This window comes from Anthonomus grandis, unplaced genomic scaffold, assembly GCF_022605725.1.
Source record: "Anthonomus grandis grandis unplaced genomic scaffold, icAntGran1.3 ctg00000289.1, whole genome shotgun sequence".
NCBI lineage: Eukaryota > Metazoa > Arthropoda > Insecta > Coleoptera > Curculionidae > Anthonomus > Anthonomus grandis.
In genome coordinates this window covers 259717-282679 of record NW_026088446.1, presented here as the reverse complement: position 1 = coordinate 282679, position 22963 = coordinate 259717, and the positions used below count along the sequence as shown (strand labels likewise).

Below are 22963 nucleotides of genomic sequence, written 5' to 3'. Positions count from 1 at the left end.
ACTCAATTTATTTTCCCATTTTTTTTGCCGCAAAGCGAAATAAAACTGGTATTCTGTCACATAGAATGAACATAAAACATTCTGCATGAAGTATTTTATTTATTTTAGAATTTATTAATGAAAAAATAAAATAAATAAAAATAAAAATGCCGGCAAGTTTTCTATTTTAAAAGCTACTCAAAAAGGCTGCCTGATTGAGACAAACAATATCCTAGTTTATTGTAAAACTCTGTTCTAGAGTTTTCCAACATTTTGAATGGGATTTGTGGCATGAACTATTTTTGCATGAAGCTCTTCCAAAGTATTAGCACATGGTCTCTTTGAGGTATCCCCAAAGAAAAGAAATCATTAAGGAAAAAAAATGAGATCTAGGAGGCCATTGAATAAACCCTCGCTTTATCCTAGACTATTTTGGTGATTCAATTCCAACATTCTTTCTGATTGGTGCTGGCAAGCTTCAGTGGAGCCTCTAAGAATCTCATAGAAAGTTGGCAATAGTGCTATCAATGGTTCAACTCGTTTTACGATTTACCTAATTGGCAACTTGATCATCAATCTTTTTCAATAAAACCTTCAACAAGGAAACTTAACAAAAACAAGAGGACATTTAAATTGTCATTTTTAGTAAGAAAATTTTTGAAGGTAATCCTAATCACTAGGTAAATTAATGGACCCTTATTAACTGATTTAGTATTTAAAGCACTGAATTAGTTTAATTAATTGCATGATTTGTTAAGTTACATATTTTTTATGTCCTGGGACTGTTAGTTATTCTAATTTAATCATATTTAACTGAATGGCCGTAAAATTTTCCAATACATATTTTTGATAGATAATACATATATTTTGCCGTTTTATTTTTTTGAGAAATTGCCTTTTTAAATTTTATAGATTGTGCAGCATGCGCTTGGCACAATATTTTCTTATTTATAATAATAGTATAGTATAGAATAATAAAATATTTTTTCTACGACCGTGCGTAAAATACTTACTTTACACACTTCCCAGGGTGTGTAAAGTGTTGTATGTTACACGTCTGTAAAATCTCTATTTTTTTATTCAAAGGAAATTGTAGATAAGTTTCCCATTTATAAAAAAAAAGATCATTTTACACACTTACATAAATAACTATTTTAGGTTTTATTGTACTAAAATCTTATTAATTAATTATGAGCAAGCTAATTTACAGTTAATAAAACAGTTCCAATGATTTTCTTAAGATTTTTCATTTAGTCTTTTTAAATCTCAAGTTAATTAACTTATAATTTCTCTTAATTAATTAAATACTAGCAAATTTGTCATAAAACAAAAGAACATAATGTCATAATGAAATTTAACGGGGAATTTAATTAATTAATACACACTAACTTGATGTGAAATGATATAAAGTTTTAAGAGAGTGATAAAGTTATAATAATATTTACAAAACTGGCTTACCAACCCTTGTAAGGGCTAGTCAGGCTTGGTGATCCGTAAATTTTTTATGTATTTTTTTCTTTCAAATCATATTTAAAATATATAATTTTTTTAATAGCAAGCAACCCTTAAGAGGGTAAACATATTTTTTTCCAACATTTTAAGTAAAACCCGATTTTTTTTTCTTCAAGTGATTTAATCATTATTAAGGTCATCAGTGTGCGCAGCAAATGTCTATAAGCACTTTTTTAAAGAGTATTGAATACTATACCTAGATGTATCTTAGGCTCGAATAACTTAGTAAGAAGTTGCAAGTTATGGGTGTTAAATAATTAATTGAGGAGCCATTGAAAATGCACTTAAACTTACCTACTTATTTGATTGTTAGTGCACAGTCAAAGTATAAAGAAAAATATATTGAGAACTGTACGCGGCACGAGACTCAACTATGAAAGTGTTGTCGCCTTGCGTAACTTCTGCCGAAAGACTTCCTATTAAATCTCAATTGTGGATGTGCGACTTGAAAATGTTTTATAATTTATAGTTAGTTTGAATAAACGCCTTGTACTTGTTTAATAAACGTGCACCTGGGATCTTTTCCAAAAAAACTAACAAGCAAATTTAGAGCAGGGCTAGTCTTTCTTACCCCGTAAGGCCCTCAACAGAATCGTCAATTGGTAACACATGTATTCTTTTTCCATACTTCACATCTGGACAGGGTTGGATCGATATAACGTCAGACAGCCGGACCCGTAGGTTGTTTCTTACAATCCTATTCATCCTAATCTTTTCATCGCTGCATGTGTCATCTGATAAAACTATACATACAGTCTCTTTGCGTCGTTTACCTACAAAAAATTTCGATTTTACAAAATATGTCAAAACTAATTAGCAGCTTTTTATTATATTTTATAATTATGTGATTCAAAAGCAAATTGTGTTTCATAGCCCATTAGAGATCTCAACAATAAGTAGAATAAACCATAGATTAAAAAAAAGTGTAATAGTCAATGTTGATAGCCAAATTTTACAACGTAGTTGATATTTGCTTACCAAAATATGCATTATTGAAAAAGTATTTTCTATTTATTTATGTATAGAACCACACTATAGAATAAAAAGGATCAAAAGAATTTAAAGAGTGTGTAAGTATATGATTATAAAATCAGATCGTAAATATGAAAGCTTCATATAATATCAGGAAAATTAATATATGCTATGTTATGTTGTTATGTTACCTATCTATTGATGGTTATTAATTCTTTAATAAAATTTTAAACAAGTGCTAGATTTTATTTTCACCTGCCCATCCTTATAATTTTTTTGCTTCAATATCTTCTGTTATTAAACCATATATCGAGTTGATTCCAGGGATATGAGTTAATTAATCATTAGAATAGGCTCGTTCAGCATATTTTTTTTTATTGCATATTCTAGAAGAGTGTGTTGAGTTTAATAGTTGTGAAAAAATTTCATAATTTTCTGAGCCCGATTTCATATTTAAATAAATTATTTAAATACCGCAAATTTAAAAAACTCCGCGATATCGAGTATGCGGCGATGACGTCACTGCATCTCTTGCCGCATCGCGTCGGTCCGCCGTTCGCTATGACTCGTGTCGCGGTGCTGGCTATAATAAACGGATTGTTTTAACAAGTTTAGTTTTGTTTCGTATTTGTATCGGTTTAAATTGGATGCTTGTCTACTGAATATTATAATTGATTGTTTGTTTGGCGTTCAATTTTTACGCAGATTGAAAAATAATAATGGAAGTAGAACACAAAAAGAAAAATTATAAATATTGTATAGTACCGCAATGTAAAAACACTAGTGTGACCAGCCCTGATAAAATTTTTATTATTTTGCCAAAAGACATAAAAACAAGGAAGTTGTGGCAGGAAGCTATGCGTAGAACTGAGCAATAATTCAACAAATAAGTATTGCTGTGAGGATCATTTTGATGCAAGTGTTTTTAGAATTACTAAATTATATTATCATTAATGTCGTATATTTAATTTTAGTTTGAAAATGATGTGGAAAATTACATGCGTTACAAGATAATGAATAATGTAAGAATTAAGATTAAGCCAGGAGTGGTTCCACACATTTTTGATTGCCAAAAACAACGAAAATCTGCACATACCAGAGATATTCGAAGTGTTTTTCTTAAGAGACAGCGACAAAGATGTTTAGAAGAAGGAAGCATGTACAAGTACAAAGAAAACTCGATTTTCATCGTCAAGCAGCGAATCTAGTATAAGTATTTCGCAAATCGTACTTTCGACTAGAAAGTAGTTCTGAAAATGCCCAGGCGGAAGATCGACAGGTAAATAAGAGTGTTCAAGTTAATATTAAGACCACAATGAGATCAAAATATGTTAAGTGTAACATATTAAAAGTAACAACTAAGGGAAAACAGAAGCAAATAACACCAAAAGATATAACGAAAACAAGCTATTCGCCCAGCAGTAGTTCGAGTTCAGAATATTCGACGTCCTACAAACCAACATCTGATGACTGCACTTCAACGGAAGAAGCTGAAAAAGAATTTAATAATAAGAAAAATGTAGAAAAGCGCATTATTTTTCTTATAGAGAAAAATCCGAAAATGTATATTGGGATACCTAGTCACTCAATTTTTATTGTTGACATGCTTTCCACAAGATGTCAGCTAACAAAACTTGAAATATTTGTAACTTTAAAAAAAAAATAAACTTAACCTTCCTTATAAAATATTAGCAGATGATTTTTGTATAACGGCTGCAACAGTTTGCGCAATAATTAAAAAAAACAGTGCCAAAAATAGCTGAACATTTAAATTCATTTATCCAGTGGAAGTCGCTTTCAGAAACCCAAAAATGTTTGCCAATACTTTTTCGAAGAAGATTCAATAATGTGTCGTGCATAATCGATTGCTTTGAAATTTCCATCCAGAAACCGGGAAACCCCATCCTGCAGTCCTTGCAGTCCTTCTTGGTCAGAATATAAAAAAAGCAATACTATGAAATATCTTATAGCTTGTACTCCTGATTGGCTAATTTCTTATGTATCTAGAGGTTTTGGTGGCAGGACTGCCGACAAAATGATCGTGGAAGAGTCAGGATTTTTGGATATGTTAGAAATTAAAGCGCATATTATGGCAGATCGTGGATTTAAACACATTGATAAACTTTTAATGACAGAAAATTACATGCTAGTTAGACCACTATCGGTTTCGGCAAAAATTAAAAGAAAGAAGAGTCATATCAAGAATACGGGAATATGCTATTTTAGAGCCTCATGCTTGTGTTTACTCGAGCCTAATAAAATATTTAGATAACATTGTAATAATAGCAAGTGCTTTAATAAATAATTTATTTAATAAACAAGATATATAAGTTATTTAAATTTTATTGTAAAAAGCATTATGGGTTGCATTGAAATCTGCCATTTGGTAAAGTACTGAGTATTTCTGATTGGATTTAAAATATCTATATTTTCCTCCATTTCTTGCTCCTAAGTTTTCGCTTCGGAAACGAAAACCCAAGCTGGAGTTCCGTTTGGAATCTACTTCAACGGATTTCTGTTTATTATAGAATTTTCTTATCTCTTCGTTCTTTGCGTTCTGCTAGCACTGATTTCTAAAAATCCTAATATATTCTTGATTGAGGATATAATGTTTTAACTAAGTTTCTATTAAAGCAATAATATAACTATCAATTATTAACAATGGCATTTTTAAATAATGATAATAATAATAATAATAATCTTAATAAGAAATTAGAAAATTACCTATGTTAGATCTATACATTTCATGCTTACCAGAAAAGTTGAATGATCATTAGCACTAGAGTTAACAAATTGCAACAAACACAAAGAGCTTTTCTATTAAGCCTGAATTTACCATATAAAACATTATTACAAAAAATTCTTATTAAAGCTCTTAGTGAATTAAGAAATTGTGAGATGAGTGATAAGTATTGATGGATAGGTACTTTAAAGGTGAATTGAATTTATATGATTACAATGTCTATAGAAAATATTGATCAGCTACATATAGTATTGAGGCACTGTTTGTTTACATTGGATCACGAATCCACCATTTGTTCTTTGCTACCACATATTTTCCACCATGAAGCCCCTTTTATACATATGCTGTTATTTAGGAATGACTTTGAGAGGATAGTAGATGAATTACTCTCAATGTATACCATTCATCTTGGGGAGATTTTCATCTCTCACAGTCACACCCAGTGGATTGATAGACAGCTTGGATAAAGCACTGTTGCCCTACCATCAGCCGCATCCAATAAGGTCCAATCAATTCAGTCTGTGTCTGCTTTTTTTTCTTTGTGCAAACTATTCCAGGTTGGCTCAGTACTGGACTTTGTTCACCCCCTCCTCGGATGTAACTGGTGATAAATGAACCATTACTGGAACCAGATAGTATGTAAGTAGAGAAGGATGCTTTATTTTTTTTGTGCAGACTGTAGTTTAAATGGAAATTCAAATAGGCTGTGATTTTCATAAAAAATTTAGATCTTCAAAGGATGCAAAGCTCATTTTTAGAGTACATAGAAGAGTGATTATTGTCACATTGTGTTCTGTGCCTTAGATACAGTGTCTTGATATAGACCACACTTGTGGTCTCATATTTATTTTGAATATTCCTTCAGTAATGTCACTATATTTTGTATCCTTAGTCCCACACAATCTAAACAACATAATATAAAATTTAATACCTACTAATAAACATTTGTCTTCCTATATTTACAAAATAGAAATGTACATTCTTAATTTTTTTTCCTAGTGTTTCATAAATTCAAGTTTGTGATGCCATAATTAGGGTTAAAAAAAACTCAGGAAGTTGATATTTACAACTTGGCTGTTATTAAACTTAAAAGAATTAAAGATTTACCTATAAGGCCTCCGAAAATGTGTTATTTAAAACCAAAGTTCTGACCATCTCTTATTTTGTGATTTTTACTATGATTTAATATGCAAACTATGTTGGTCGTAACAATTTTTTGGGCGGCATTCGCTGGGAACAGGACCTCTCTTTTAGTGATATTGAGTCTAATTTGAATTGTTTTTATGAGATATTGGGAATTGCTCTCTTGTCCCTCTCAAGAAATTTCGCAGTTGCACATATACTAATTGGTTTTCTTCTGAATTGAGATATTTGTCTTCCAAAAAGAGAAGGTTGCATAAAAAATACATTAGATCTGGGTCACATTTAGATTATCTGGAGTTTTGTAATTTGAGATCCGAGTGTAAAAGAAAAAGAGAGGTTGCTGGTCCTAATTTATACTCAAAGTTGATTTAGAGTTTAAATAAAATCCAAAATTTTTAATCCTCTCTAATATATTTGGAATTATGTCTGAGACCTAAAATTTACTCACAATCTTCCTTACTCCTTGTTTTACAATGGATTTAAGAAATGAATAAGAATGAACTTTTCAAATAAGTTCATATTTTGAGCATAATGATCTTTTCATAAGAAGCCAATTTAGGTATAGGTAAAGTAACAGTATAGGTAACAAGCTGTAGTTTTTATATATAAATATATAAATGATATTATATATATGTATATTATATATATATACATATATATATTTTTATATTTTATTATATATTTTTATTTATATATATATTTATCATTTATTTAGTCGAAAACTAATACAAGTTATACAACAAGGTTACTTAATAATTATTATCATATTACATTTTTAAAAAAGAATTGAATAACTAACAAACACTTTACAAACAAAAAAACGGCACACAAACCAGACAAAACATGAAAATTTCTTTGGAAATAAGTGGTTTATTATACTAAATCTATGATTAAATGATGTTTACTAGCCCTGTTAACAAACTTTATAGTTTCAATTGCTTTGATTTCTCTTGGCAACATATTGTATTTGTTTGGACCACTAAAAAATAATGAATTTTGAGCACATTCACACATTGAGAAACTCTAGGTATATAACAATTACTTCTCGATCGCGTATTATCATCATGTATTTCGGCAGAGAATGTGACTTTACACAACAGATACTGTGTAGCATGACCTATTTTAATCTTAATCTTATGGACAAATGTCAGTGTATTGAGTAGAAGATGCTCTCTGACTGGTAACTATTCTAAGGCCTGTAACATATCTTTTATTGGAGTCAATCTTGGTTTACCTAATATTATATTGCAGCATTTTTAAATGACTTAAATGTATATGTTTTAGCAATATATAGGTCTCCATCAGGAAATTTCCAACAATTCCTAAATTCAATTGAATCAACTATAAATAAAATTGGTATACATGGATTTTAATTTCCACTTCAATACTGATCAGCAGAAATTCCTTGACCTTTCTGACATCATGGGGAGCAATGGTTTTAAACAAACTATAACAGACCGTACAAGGGCTGGAGCTTGTCTCGACAACATTTTTATAAATTTCAGTACCGATTCCTTTAAATCCAGTGTGTTCGATATTGGGGTGTCAGATCATCTTGGACAGGAGCTCGAAGTGATCGTTGAGAGTATTATTGGTGGGACTCTGCACCACCACAAGGTATGTAGGCCTGTGACCCAAGGAGGTATGTTGTCTTTCTTTGAACTGGTTTCCCCATATAACTGGAATTTTTGTGACAGGAGAGTATAGCTGTCAATGACTGTTTCAAAATATTTCTATCTTCTATAAAAAAAGCATATACTCAATCTTTTCCCCTGAAAACCTATAGAGTGAGGACCGATCAGAGAAGTACAATAACTTGGTTTGACAATAACCTAAGGGCCATGCGGGATCATCTACAGTTGCTGAGTGGAGCGTCTCAGACAGTACAAAACAGAAGTTTTGGGGAGAGTTTAAGGACTTTCAAAAAGTTTATAGAGCTGCTATACAGGAGGCAAAAATAAAAGCCAAAGATAAATTCATCTCATCAGCTTCTAATTCAACTAAGGCCGTATGGCAAGTTGTTAATGGTAGTGTAGGTACGTCAAAAACGAAAAAATCTCATGAAAGTACTTTAACGGCTGACGATTTCAATAATTTCTTTTCATGTATTGCCCATGATACTGCTAGAGACATTCCACTGTCGCAGGGTGACCCAATCCAAAGTCATTCTGTTGTGGGTATGCCAGAGAATGTGTTCTCTTTCACTCCTGTATCATTCAAAAAAGTAAGAGAGATTATTGATGGCTTAAAAAATAAGACTAGTCAAGACATCTATGGGCTAAATGTCAAATTAATTAAGTCTGTTAAAAACATTATCATAGCTCCAGTAACAAAACTAATAAACAGATGCTTCAGGGAGAACATTTTTCCAGGTGTGCTTGGATCAACCAAGGTAATACCTATTTTTAAAAAGAGTGATCTTGATAGGCCCGAGAACTACCGTCCTATCTTCTTGCTGCCCATAATCTCAAAACTCTTTGAAAAATGTATTGCTGCTCAACTTTTTTCAACAAAATTTTTTGAGGGTAACAATCTTTTTACATCCAGCCAGTTTGGTTTCAGGAAGGGTAAAAGTACCACTATGTCCATTTTAGACTTAGTTGATTACTTGTTAAATGCTTTTAATAGCTTGCAATATGGCAGTATCTTGTTCTGCGATCTGAGCAAGGCATTCAACTGCGTTCCCCATAACATATTGCTGCTAAAACTTTCTAAATATGGATTCAGTCCCAACAGTGTTAAACTTCTTGCTTCCTATCTGGCCAATAGGGATCAGATGGTAAGTGTTGGTGGGGTGTCATCAGCAAAAAGTGGGATAAGTGGATAAAAAGTGGATAGGTGTTCCCCAAGGATCTGTTTTGGGGCCTATCCTCTTTTTGATCTATATAAATGACCTACCATTAACTGAACCATCTGGTAAATTTACCATTTTTGCTGATGACACAACAGTGGCATGTGCCGAAGATACTCTTGAGACCATAGAGAGGAAATTGAGAGTATTGCAGGGGGAATTCAGGAATGGTTTAAGATGAACCGATTGCATCTCAATGCAGACAAGACCAACAAAGTTATTTTTACTCTGAGACCAGCTGACATATCAAAGGATTTTTCTGTTAAGTTCCATCCCTTAGCCACATATGCCATTCTAGCGTGGGGTCATGCCCCACAAACAAAAAGGTTGTTTTCACCACAGAGAAGGGCAATCAGAATTTTCGGTAGGCTGGGTTGCAAGGAGGATTGTCGATCTGTTTTCTCTATGAAGGGAATACTTACCCTACCTTCCGTATATATATTGGAAAATCTTTTGTGGCTACACAGGAATAGGGATTGGTATAAAGTACATGGTGATATACACAACTATGGTACTAGAAACATAAATAGGCTAGTTCCAATTTACCAACGCTTAACAAGGTGTGCCACCCTGTTTTTTAACTTTTAACTTTAACTTTGTAATTCTTGACTTGTGTGAATACTATTTTGTATATTGACATCAATAAATTGAATGATTGATTGATTGATATGCATGACCATATTTTACAACTTTTGAAGTCCAGACAACTAATTTTGTTTTAATAAAAATAATACACCAGAACAAAAATTAAAGTGAGGCAGGATAAGTACATTGTAAATAGTTTTTTTGTCCATAAGCTTTAACCATAACTTTTTGACACTGAGGAGTTTTGTGAAGTGTGATGTGACTTCTTCCTACTATTTTTTTTTTCTTCCTTTACTTTTTTAGTTGTGTTTCGTGTGTTATATATTCTATGTAGGTAAGAATTGTTCAAATTTTTATATTTTTGTAAAAGATTATGTTGTCAACTATCTTTAAGGGTTTATATAATGCTTTATTAACAACATACTATGTTATGTAACAATAAAGCTATTTTTGACTTTGACATCTTCTTAATGACCTCAACTGCATGACTTTTAAAATTTAAGTCCTGATTTATCCATATGCCTAAGTATTTAATTTTTGTTACACATTCTATCAAATGTTCCCCTATTTTTATATTTAACTGTGCTGGTAAGTCTCTATAAAAACATTCTTTTGCTATTATCATATATTTTGTTTTAGAGAAGTTAACCTTTAAATCATTTAAATAACACGACTCATAGACCGATTTTAAAATATTATTTAATTTAACTTGAAGCTCATGTGTGTTTAATAAAGTAAAATAAAATAAAGCATTATCTGCAAAAAGACAAGTTGTGCATTCTTTAACATAATCTATTAAATCATTAATATACAGGGTGCCTCCGATTAAGTCGGCACTATTGGTATCTTATCTAAAAAGTTCAAGGCCAACTTGCCTAAATTTGTCAAAATTATTAATATCGCTATAACTTTGTTATATTTAGGTTTAGGCTATTAGTGTAAATAAACTTTTTTATTAAGAAAATTACTATCTTTTGATTTATGTAAAAAAATACAGGGGATTCCATTTAACAAAAGTACATTTTTTACATTTTCTCGAAAACGCGATGTTCAATTTTTTTTTCTGTTTTCACCATTTAAATCAACAGAAAAAATCCTACTAGTTTGCTAATTTAAACGACCCTGTATCTTAAATATTAACAAAGATACCAATAGTGCCGACTTAATCCGAGGCACCCTGTATATTACAGGTAGCAATGGTCCTAATATACTACCCTGTGGAATCCCATATTTATTTATTAACTGTTCTAATAAAACATTAATACCTGTTTTCTATCTTTTATCTAAACCACTTCAAAACAACCCCCTCTAAAACTATACTTTTTAATTTTGTTATTAATCTCTTTCTATTGATGGATTCAAATGCTCTTCTTAAATCCAGAAAAATGGCACCAGTAGTTAAATTACAGTCTAGATATTTTTTCCAATCTCCCTACACACCCTGAATAGCAGTTTCGCAGTTAAACTTTTCTCTAAAGCCACATTGAAAGTCACTGATTATGCAGTTATCAATAAGATAGTTAAAGAGTGTATACACCACTTTTTCCAGTATTTTGTCTAACGCACATAAAATATTTATCAGCCTTAGGTCATTAACTAAACTAGATTTATTTACTTTTGGTATCAGAATATCTGTTGATAATTTTAGTAGTTCAGGGATTTCACCAGTTTCAAGAGAACAATTTACTAAATTAAGCAGTGGTTGTTTAATATTCTCAAAAGTATTCTTAAGTAGGTTGATATTAATTTCATCAGGATGCCATGTTAAACAAAATTTCTTTAAGTTCTGTGTAATTAATTAAATTAAAATGATAAAATCTACTGTCCAAATTATGATCCTGGTTTACTAAGTCCTCTGCAATATTTCTTCTGTCTACATCTAATAGAATTTCATTTATACTGTCTATAAAATTTCCCCTATTTTCCATATATTTTATCTTCATAATACTTTCTCTTTTCTGGTGTCAAATTTTTACTCCTTCAATTATTTTTACTGCCAAATTTCTCTTTTCTCTGTAACCATTGAAGTTTTCAGAAGTTTTATTTTTTTTATATAACTTACATCCCTATTTCTAGTAATAGCTTCCACAACTTCATTCCACCAAACTTTATATCTAGGATGAATTTCTGTTCTTATAGGAGCTATGACATCTAATGCATTTATTTATACTTTTCATTCATATCAGCATGACCAAAATTAAAATTCTGCTGTTCCAGTAGATTGTTTAAACTGATAAAATCAATATATCTTCCTTTACTTTGCAAGATTTTGGGCTCTCTTGAATATACATTATTGTGCAAAATGTCAATTATGTAGTGATCAGTGATTCTTGGACTTTCTAATAATCTGGCTTGAAACATATTCTAATGGTAACAAACCATTAGAATATGTTTCAATTCACACTAGATCAATAATTAAATCCTTATCTCTACCTGACCTGGTTGTGTCATGTACAATATTAAATAAACTCACATCAATTAAAATATTTTTAAAATTTTCTGATTCCTGAATTCTAAAATCGATATTAAAGTCACCAATGACAGAAGATTGATTATCAAGAATGCTTTTTTTGAAAGAAGAAAGAGTCTTTTTAGTTTACAATAATCTTTCTGGTTTTGAGGCATCAGAGATTCAATTCTAGGCCCAGTAAACTTTATTTGCTATTCAATGTAGGGCTGTCAGAGTTCTCACTAGTCTTGGATATAAAATAGGATGTGAGGTCTGCATTTAGAGATTGGGGAATTTTGACAATATTTGATTATACACTTACTTAGAAGCATATTAAGTTTAAAGGACAACCTAGATAGTCACACATTGCAAAATAAAGTTCATGGGTATCACACAAGGACTAATGAACATATAGCAAATAACTATACATACATAAATTTACAGTTTTCTCTCAATCATTATTGTTCAAGGATTTATAACAGGCTACCTGTGGAAATTACGTCACTCAGCCTAATACAATTTAAATGCAAAATGTGGATTTTTTTTTGTTTTTTTTGTGAATAATCTCAAGACCTATTTCATTTTTCTCATCTTTTGTCATGTTTGTATTTTTAATATTTGTCAACATTTTTTGAAAATTTGGTGTGTAAGTTTTATATCAATTGTATTATTTTCTTGTGTAAAATGTTTTGATAGCTCTTATAAGCTCATTACTCACCAAGACTACCTCTGTCTGTTAGAAGAAGTTTCAATTCAATCATTCTATTTCAAAGAATAAGATTACAGATTTAACGTTCATATCCTGATAGAATCCATTCATATTGTAAAACACCCCATACAAAAGTAGTTTCTTTAATAGGCATCAAAAAGTCTTAATAGAGTGAGGTGCTGTCAAACTTGTTGGCTAATGATTAAAAAAATTTTAACCCTCACAAAATTAGTGATTTCTTTACTAATGAAAATTTGGAAATTAGTGCAGAGAGAAAGTGAGCTCGACATGTCTCATATTAAGGAATAGGCCCTCGGAGCCCATCACAGGATTTAAAGGTAAGAGAAGAAGTCTGCAGTAAAATGAGCTATGAATGACCTTGAGAATGTTTTTGACGATGAATTTGAGGTGTCAAAGTCGAAATTTTAAATGAGACCATATTTTTGACTGCAAATTCGGGAAGCGGAGAAAATATCACGTTAGTTAGACCTAATGTGCATTATGTTCTGTGAAACTCACAAAGAGTTTGAAACAAAGTCCGGTCATGTAATTAGTGTGCGAGTATCATTTGGCATGGCAATTTTGTACTGAAAATTTTAGCAAAATTGGTTAAAAACTGTAAATTCGGAACCCAGTTGAAGTTGAAATTACTTGAAGGTGTCTGGTGTAAAATTGATCCAATGTGTAAAAAGTTTCACTTTGCAAAAATTTCTTTAATTTTCTCCTCCTTTTTAACTTAAGGTTACTTCAGTATTTCTTAAATAAAGAGGTAAATGATGTAAAATAAATAAAGTAAATGTAAAAAGCTTCCTGCCTCTGTATTTAAGAAAAACCTCAGTTCTTGGAAAAATAATTGCAGGTATTCTTGACCTAAACTTGAAGATAAACCTCTAAAAAAAAAGATGCATTTATTTCCAACAGGTTTGTTACCCAATCACAGTTACCCAATCATATTTTGTTACCAAAATATGTATAAAAATGAAAAATCAAAATGCTTAACATTCTATGTACTTAAACAGACTATCTATATACATACTAGAAAGACTCTGCATCACCTATTTATTTTATACTTTCTATAATGGACCTTAAACTGTCAACAAAAATATCAAACCGTTCATGTAAATTATTATTAATATAATTCTGGAAAAAAAGTTAATATCCTAGTAAAATTACTCTAAAAATTATAAAATGACAAAAGAAACAATATTAAATGTAACCAAAAGAATAATCTCTTACATTCTTTATAATTTGTGTTATTGTAGTTTTCTAGGTCCATACCATACCCTCCTAGCCATTAGACTCCCCAGGTCAAATGGCCAAGTTTCACACACTTTACAATAGGTCATTATTGCAGTACAGACATTTATAATGACTTTCTTATATCTATGGCATGATTATACTAGATTTTCTTTCCTCTCACTTTTGTTACAAAAACTTGCAATTTAGGTTTTTAATAAACCAATTAAATCCACTATAAAGATAAAATGTTGTCATTGTTACCACAGCATGCTTTAATTATAGTTACTATGTTGCTGAAAAATCAAGTTGAAGAAATTATTCCTTCTATGTGTTAGACCTCTTATGTCAGTGAGTAAAGTATATTGGATTTAATTCGCATAATTCAGTATCAGTCAAACTTAAAAGTTATATACAGGGTGTCTCACGCCAAATAGACGCGACCAATATTTCAGAAACTAATTATTCAAAAATTTTGAAAATTTGGTACATGGCATAGTCGATGGGGGCCACACAACTAAAATATTTTGACAGTTGTGACGTTTCCGGTTATACCGGAAGTAGGTGTCAACTTCGTTATTTTAAATTGAACACCCAGTATATTTTTACATTTTTAGCTTCCACGTAAAATTCTAGGTATATTTTGTGTATAATGTCCTATAGCCGTTTTTGACATATTTTTAATTGTGAAAACCTATGTTTATAAGCCCTAACATAATTACCGATTACTGCCTTTTAGTAGCCTTTATTTATTGGTTAGTTTTGGTTTTATTTGAGAGGAAGGACCACTTTAAAAGACTATTTTAATATTTAACTAAAAAAACGATACAGGGGGATCAAAAACTAGCAATAAAAATTAAAATGAAAAAATCATTAAAAGTCAATTTTTTTAAATAAAAATCTCCTATTTTTATCATTTTTTCATAAAGATAATTAAAAATAAGGTTAACTTTATATAAGGTTATCTAGTCGAAAAATTCATAGTTTCCAAACTATTGGTAGTTTAAATTTGGCCTAATATTAAAAGCCGTATAGTAACACGACTCAAGAATTGTTGATTAGATAATCATCAATCACTGTACAGTTTGACCATCGGATCTGTGTCTACGAAAAGAATGCGGGCGAAATTTTGAAGCGTTGTCACGTCTTACTGCAAAAATGCAATAGTATTGAATAAAAAGTAAATATAATGGTAAAATTAAGCTATTTAATCATAAAAAAGATAATAAATAATGTAATGCAGTTTAAACCATATTTTTTAGTTCTATTTGCTAATGTTTTGCGTATTATAAAATCCAATATTGACTAACATTTATCGGAAATTCCTACTAAAACTTACAAAGCCGGCAACGTCGTGCTTTCGCGGAAGCATCTCGCTGTTTGGGGACAGGTGATTGGTTGATGACATCGCGGCCATTAATTTATTATTTTTATGCAACTCTCTGTCTTTCTCTATCTTATTGGATCGCATCCTACCAGGTTTTGTGTAATTTTCGGAATAATATCGATTTCTTGCGGATTCAGTGGCGGCGGCGTATGTTAATACTTTTGAGCTATTAAACTGTTTTTATTGTTGTATTTTTAGGTACCTACTTAATTTCTGACCTATGACTTTTGAGTAGTGTAGCATAGTTTAGTTTATTTGCTATTATTGTTGTTGCTGTTTTGTTGTTGTTTTGTGTTATTTGTTTCTTTGTTGTTAAAGTTCATAATTTTTAACAGTTTTTGTGTTATTTACGTTAAAATGAATAACTTTATTCATAGCCAGGCAAGGGAAGTGATTGCGAATGTTTATAGGTAAGTAAAATGATAATAAGAGAATTATAAAGCCTAAGCACAGTTATGAAAAAAAAAACATTAAAATAAAATCATAATTTATGCGACACTAAATTTCAAAAATTATGTACCTAATGTTGTAATAAATAAAAATCATATTCAATGAAATAAAACCAAGCTCGATTACTTTACAAACAAAAAAGATTTAAAGTTAATGTTGGTTATTTTGAATATAAAATGTCTATAAATATAAGTAATATGAATTGGAACGACGACTAAAAAAAATCGAATATCAGGATTATATACTTCTTGTACAAATTCTTAGGGTTTGCAATGAAGAAGCTACTAATAACTTCGTTAATCTACCAGTAAAGCGCAAACTTTAAACACCTAATAAATCGAATTTATATGGGTTTAAAGTTGTGCCTACTAGCAGAAAGCTGTTGCAAAAATTGCCAGAAGAAGAAAATTTTCCAAAAATAACATCTTTAAGGTATAAATACCTAAGAGAAATAAAAAAACACCGAGCCGAAGGTCGCAATATTGTCTATTTAGATGAAACTTAAATAGACAATGACCTAACGTTTAAAAAATGCTGGCAGAGTGAGACTGTTACTGGAGTGGTTAGCAATATATCTTCAACAGGTACAAATTGATTATACTTATTTAAATAATAATTTAAATTATACATATTATGTAGTAAATTCAATGTTTAAACAGCATAATTCGGATTATCTGCCGTGCTCTTTCCCTCGCGATATCCAGGCATCGAGTACGGCACTCTTATTTTAAGTGAATAAACTAAGTAGGTGTATTACAAATTTTGTGTTTTTTTTTACTTTACTTTTATCTCAAACTTCCCTAATCTTGTCTGTCATTTTTTTATTACATATTTACAAATAAAATATTTTAGAAGACCTTAATTTCCAAATTAATATCTTACCTACAAATACCTATTTTAAAATTAAAACCAAACCATATTTTTTAATATTTAATACATTCAAATCTGTGTAATCGGTTTATAAAATTTCGCACGTCACTGGCCATTTCATGAATGAAATGAGGCGGGTCTAGTCTACAACCACGTTCCCCGCACCGATACCGCTTAGCTACAGATTGGTTGGGCAGACTTTATGTTCCTAGTATACGTCAAAGTTGACAGCGTTAACAAGTTTTTCTTTTTCGATTTTATTCATCGGGAAGTGATTCATTCGCCTTTTTCCGTTCAATTCGGGTCTCTCGTGTCTAGTTTTGGGTCACCAGCTGTTATTCCAGTTGTATGCGCTTGAATTAGGGCTGAAGTATTAAGGTGTTCTGTTTTTACCGGGCGCACTTATCCATATCAGCTGTTGGCTGCCGTATTACATGTTTGCTCTTATCCACATCATCTGTCAATCTTCAAGCGGAGCTGGGCTGGTAATATCGATAATTCAAGTTTATTAAAAATGTCTGGTAGTGGAGTTTGTTATATGTGCAGTAAGAATTGCTCATTCAGGGAAATTAAAAATGAACTTTTTGGATATCCGTGCGATTTTTGCAAGAAAGTTATTTGCAGAGAATGTGGTAGCATATCCTCCAGTGAAATTAGAGTTATTGTCATGGTTTCGAGAATGATGCCATTTGCTTGTCCCCTCTGCAGGGAAGGTTTATTTAATATTCCGAAGTTAATAAAAAGAATAAATGATTTGGAAACCACTATGCACAACTACAACTCAGAATCCATCGAGAGAACTGTCACATTGGAGCAACGTATTGTTGTACTTGAAGAAACCCTGCATAACTTGCCTGCTCTCTCAGCAGATTACAGCTGTCGGGCATCTACTGCGCCTATTTCCGCTCCTAGCACGAGTGTCACGCCCGCGCCAATCGACGAAGCCATCCTAAGTGAGCTGCATGAGCGCCAGAAAAGGGCCAACAACATTATACTTTTTAACTTTGATTTGAAAGATGTTGTCCAGACTAAGAAGCTGCTGACTGACTTGTGCGAAACTACCGTCAATGTGCTGGCTGTTAGTAAATTTGGGAAGCCGAATCGTAATGGGCGGCAGGCTGTTAGGGTGACCCTTGGTGGTACAGACGATGTTAGGCTTGTTTTGAAGAACAAATTGAAGACTGTCGGTAAATTCTTCATCGAGACAGACATGACGCCTCGGCAGCGCAATGAGCTTATGGCGGCCAGATCGGAGTTAAAGCGGCGCAAGGAGGAAGGAGAAAATAATCTTTATATAAGATACATCAATGGTTCCCCCAGAATTGTAGCAAAAAACTAGATTCGCCTTTATTTTCACATGCTAGTGATGCCCACTTAACTTGTTTTTATCAAAATGTTCGTGGTCTTAACACTAAAACTGAGACTTTTTTTCTTGCCGCCATTGCTCAGGATTTTCACACCATATGCATCACCGAGACATGGTTGAGGCCAGAGATATCTAGTGGTGAAATATTTCCAAAGACTTATGATGTTTACCGGTCGGACCGAAAATTTGAATCCGTAATTGCCACACGAGGTGGCGGAGTTCTGTGTGGAGTTTCTAAAAACATTGTGTCTGAAAAAATTAGTTTGTCTGATTTTTGCAACAGTATTGCGCCCTCTATCGATGTTGTTGGCTGTAAATTTACTATTAGGTTACAGATATTTTACATGATTGTTTTGTACATCCCACCATCTATCACATCTGTAATTTTCGAGCAATTTCTGGATCAGTTTACACTTTTAATATCAAAGCTAAACCATAATGTAATAATAGTGGGCGATTTTAACGTGTCTGATTTCTCTATTAACTCACCTACAGGTAATCATGTTAGTCAGAAGTCTATTGCTGTGAATAATTTTGCTAACACTTTTAATCTTGTTCAATGTAATCACATCCTAAACTATAATAACAGACTATTGGATCTTGTTTTATCTAACTTCACCTGTACTGTTTCGCGTAGTGACGTGCCTTTTGTCTTGGAGGATTTGCATCACCCTGCACTGGAAATTGATTTTACCGTCTCAGGTCAACGTGTCCATAATTTTCAGCTTAATAAAAACTTATCTCATTCTTTTAATTTTAGAAAGGCCAACTTCCATCTCCTTTATGACTCGATCCTTGAAGCTGACTGGTCTACTGTGTATTTATCCTCTAACGTTAATGATGCATGTGGAGCCTTATATGATATATTGAATGGCATATTTGCCGCACACATTTCTCTTAAGCAGCAACGTAAAAGAAGATTTCCAAATTATTATTCTCAAGAATTGATTAGGAACATTTATAGGAAAGAAAAGGCTTTCAAGGACTTTAAAATGTACAATTCTCCATTCTTTCAAAATAAATTCCATTCTCTTAGACGCCTTATCAAACTACAAATACGCAATGAATATAAGTTGTATATATCAAACACCGAAAGGAATATTTCTTTGGACCCATCTAGCTTTTGGAATTTTATTGGTTCTAAGAAGGCTAGCACCAGGATTCCTGGTATGATCAGGCTACCCGATGACGTGGTAATTAAAGACCCACAAGACATAGTTGATGCTTTTGCACTGTTCTTTGGTGAGGCATTTATACAATCAAATTTCATTAACCATTCGTCGACGTCTGATAATGTGCCCCACTTTGACATTGCCAACGTTGATGCTTCCCAGATTATTTTGGCCAGTAAAAAACTCAAAAATAAGTTAACATCTGGTGTAGACGGTGTGCCTAGCTTCTTGGTTAAAGATTGCATTGATGTCCTGGCAGATCCGCTGACCTACATTTTCAACTTAATACTGTCAACAGAACAAATCCCTGAAATTTGGAAGACTGCCAAAATAATACCTATTTTAAAAGCTGGGGACTCTGATTTAATCGTGAACTACAGGCCAATCTCATTACTCTGTAACTTCTCAAAACTTTTCGAAATTATCCTGAATCGGTCGCTATTTAGTCACGCAAAAGAACTCATCTCTGTAGACCAGCATGGATTTTTTAGCGGGCGATCTTGTGTTACTAACTTATCCTGTCTGTCTAGTCACATCTGTGAATCACTTGATGTTAATACTCAAGTCGATGTTATTTATACCGACTTCCAAAAAGCCTTTGATCGGATAGATCACTATATTTTGCTGCATAAATTAACTCAGTATGGTTTTTCAGGGAGATTATTTAATTTATTTCATTCCTACTTGATTGGTAGATCTCAATATGTCGAATATGAGGGCTTTAAATCGAAACTTTTTAACGTAACGTCGGGTGTGCCACAGGGCTCGAACCTGGGTCCGCTCCTGTTTAGTTTTTTTATAAATGACTTGATTGAGTCACTCACTTGTCATAGGCTGGCTTTTGCCGATGATTTGAAGCTATATTTAAATGTATATGGCTTGGAGGATTGTGTTTTTCTTCAGAACTGTCTAAATACATTGGAGGTATGGTGCGCTGTTAACAGGTTAGGCTTGAATGCGGCAAGGCTTGAAAGTGTAGTGTGGTCAGTTACTCTAGATCAAAAACACCCTTAAATTTTAATTACTTTATTAATGATACTATTTTGAGTAGATTAGAGCAAATTACTGATCTTGGTATAACCTTTGACTCTGAATTTACATTCGTTCCACATTTCAATAACATAGTCAAGTCAGCCCTGAGAAGGCTTGGGTTCATAATTAGAAGTTCTCAGAGTTTTACTTTGGAGTCTACATTAAAACTGCTTTTCTGTTGCTTTGTGAGATCAAAACTGAAGTTTGGCTGCGTTATATGGAGCCCGCTCTATCAGAATCATGTTGGTCTCCTTGAATCTGTTCAGCGTAGATTTGCTAAGTTTTTGGCCTTCAGGCAGGATGGCATATATCCGGTAAGAGGGTTTGATCATCGGCAACTATTGGAACGCTTCAATCTACATCCATTACAACTCAGAAGAATGATCTTCTCTGTAAAATTCCTGCATGGGTTACTGAATGGATTCATTGATAGTCCTGTACTTCTTTCCGGTGTACGTTTCATGGTGCCTAGGCTTAATGCTAGACATCCCCTAACATTCTTTCTGCCAAGGCCTCATACTAACATCCTGTTGAAATCGCCACTATATACAATATGCGCTATATTTAATCGGATCTGTCACATGTGCGATATAAATTTCTCTCTGGTTCATGTGATTGTCGATATCTTGGTGGATCATTACTCTTGGGATTAAGACCCATGTGTTTAAGTTATAGTTAGTAGGTATATTGCAGTTAATTTAATTTAATTTAATTTTGTTGAATATGTGATTATCTTGTTAAACTTTTATAATTGGGTTTTTATATCATATTAATAGTTATTTGTTCTAATTCTTTGGATAACTTTTGAGAATGTGACTTTACTTTACTCTTTTTCTTTTCTTTTCATTCTTTTAGGTTTGTTTGTGTGTGTGTTTTTTTTTTAAACTATATTTTTCATTGTTTTGCAACTGTTTCCTGTTATTGGGCAAGTTGCCTGTTGGAAATAAAGGCTTGTTATCATGACGGTTGTCATAGTAACTGCTAGAAGCGGCAGTAAGACAATGGATTATATGCATTAAATTTATAAGTGACTTGCTATTTAAGTTTTCTTTGTAAAAGTGTAATTTAATGAGTAATTTAACTAAAAAGTGTGCATTTGTGTTATAATCCATTATCTTACTGTTGCTTGTAGCGGTTGCTAGGACAGCCGTCATGGTCAACTAATCAACAATCCTTGAGCTGTGTACAACTATACGGCTTTTTTCAATACTAAGCCAAATTTAAAGTGTCAATATTTCAAAAACGATCAATTTTTGGATTAGATAACCTTGTATAAAATTAACCTTATTTTTAATTATCTTTATGAAAAAATTATAAAAATAAGAGGTTTCTATTTAAAAAAATTGACTTTTGATGATTTTTTCATTTTAATTTTTAATGCTAGTTTTTGACCCCCCTAAATCTTTTTTTTAGCCAAATATTAAAATAGTCTTTTAAAGTGGTCCTTCCTTTAAAATAAAACTGAAACTAACCAATAAATAAAGGCTACTAAAAGGGAGTAATCGATAATTATGTTAGGGCTTATAAACATAGTTTTTCACATGAAATTAAAAATATGTCATAAACGGTTACACTTAGATATAGGACATTATATACAAAATATACCTAGAATTTTACGTGGAAGCCAAAAATGTAAAAATATACAGGGTGTTCCATTTGAAATAACGAAGTTGACATCTACTTCCGGTATAACCGGAAACGTCACAACTGTCAAAATATTTTAGTTGTGTGGCCCCCATCGACTGTGCCAAATTTTCAAAATGTTTAAAAAATTAGTTTCTGAGATATCGATTGCGTCTATTCGTCGTGAGACACCCTGTATATGAATTATATTTTCCAAGAGTAAGGATATTTAGTCGAGCTTATTATTTAATATGTTTGTTGTTTTTGAATATATTCTTTTATTTTTCAACTGTCTATATTCAGAATGACCTTTTCCATAATGGTCTGATTAGTTACCATAATTTACATGCCACCTAGTAGTAGCAGTGTCTCTATCTGCATGATCACATGATCAGTGACATAAAATGGCTGCACATTTGTACAGAGTATATTGCCATTTCTGTTTCTGCAAAGAAGATTAGATGGAAGTCCAATGCTCACCCTTATGTTACTAGAATGATAATCCTACTTTAACAATTATCTCTGAGCCTCTAAAACTACTTGAAGAATACTTAATTAATATGCTTAACCTATTCGCTAATGACACAACAATTTGATGGTGTTATGTCAAGGAGGATGATTGGTGTAATTATTTTAAATAAATCACTGTAATAGGTTTCTTGGAATATTTGATGATAGGCTAAAAGCTAATGACCAGAATGATGTTATGCAGTTAGAGTTGGATTAATTGAACTAGGCTTGGAAGTTGCAAAGTCTGTATATTTTTCACTTGCTTATTGAGATTGTTTTAGTCAGCACCTCTTTAGGTCTATTTTTGGGTTGCAAAAGAGCAATTACATGTGTGTCAGGCAAAGCCAAAAAAAAGCTTTTAATCAGGAATTTAA

The 22963-nt window shown here is 32.0% G+C and overlaps 1 protein-coding gene across 1 annotated transcript in view; it reads right to left on the bottom strand.

The window, feature by feature from the left end:
* The window catches only part of LOC126749539 (transitional endoplasmic reticulum ATPase TER94), a 52167-nt gene that overhangs the window by 23814 nt on the left and 5390 nt on the right, over positions 1 to 22963 (bottom strand). Inside the window, exon 3 of the mRNA XM_050459257.1 lies at positions 2063 to 2264. Within this exon, the coding sequence (XP_050315214.1) occupies positions 2063 to 2264 (202 nt within the window). The remainder of the gene's footprint in view (positions 1 to 2062; positions 2265 to 22963) is intronic.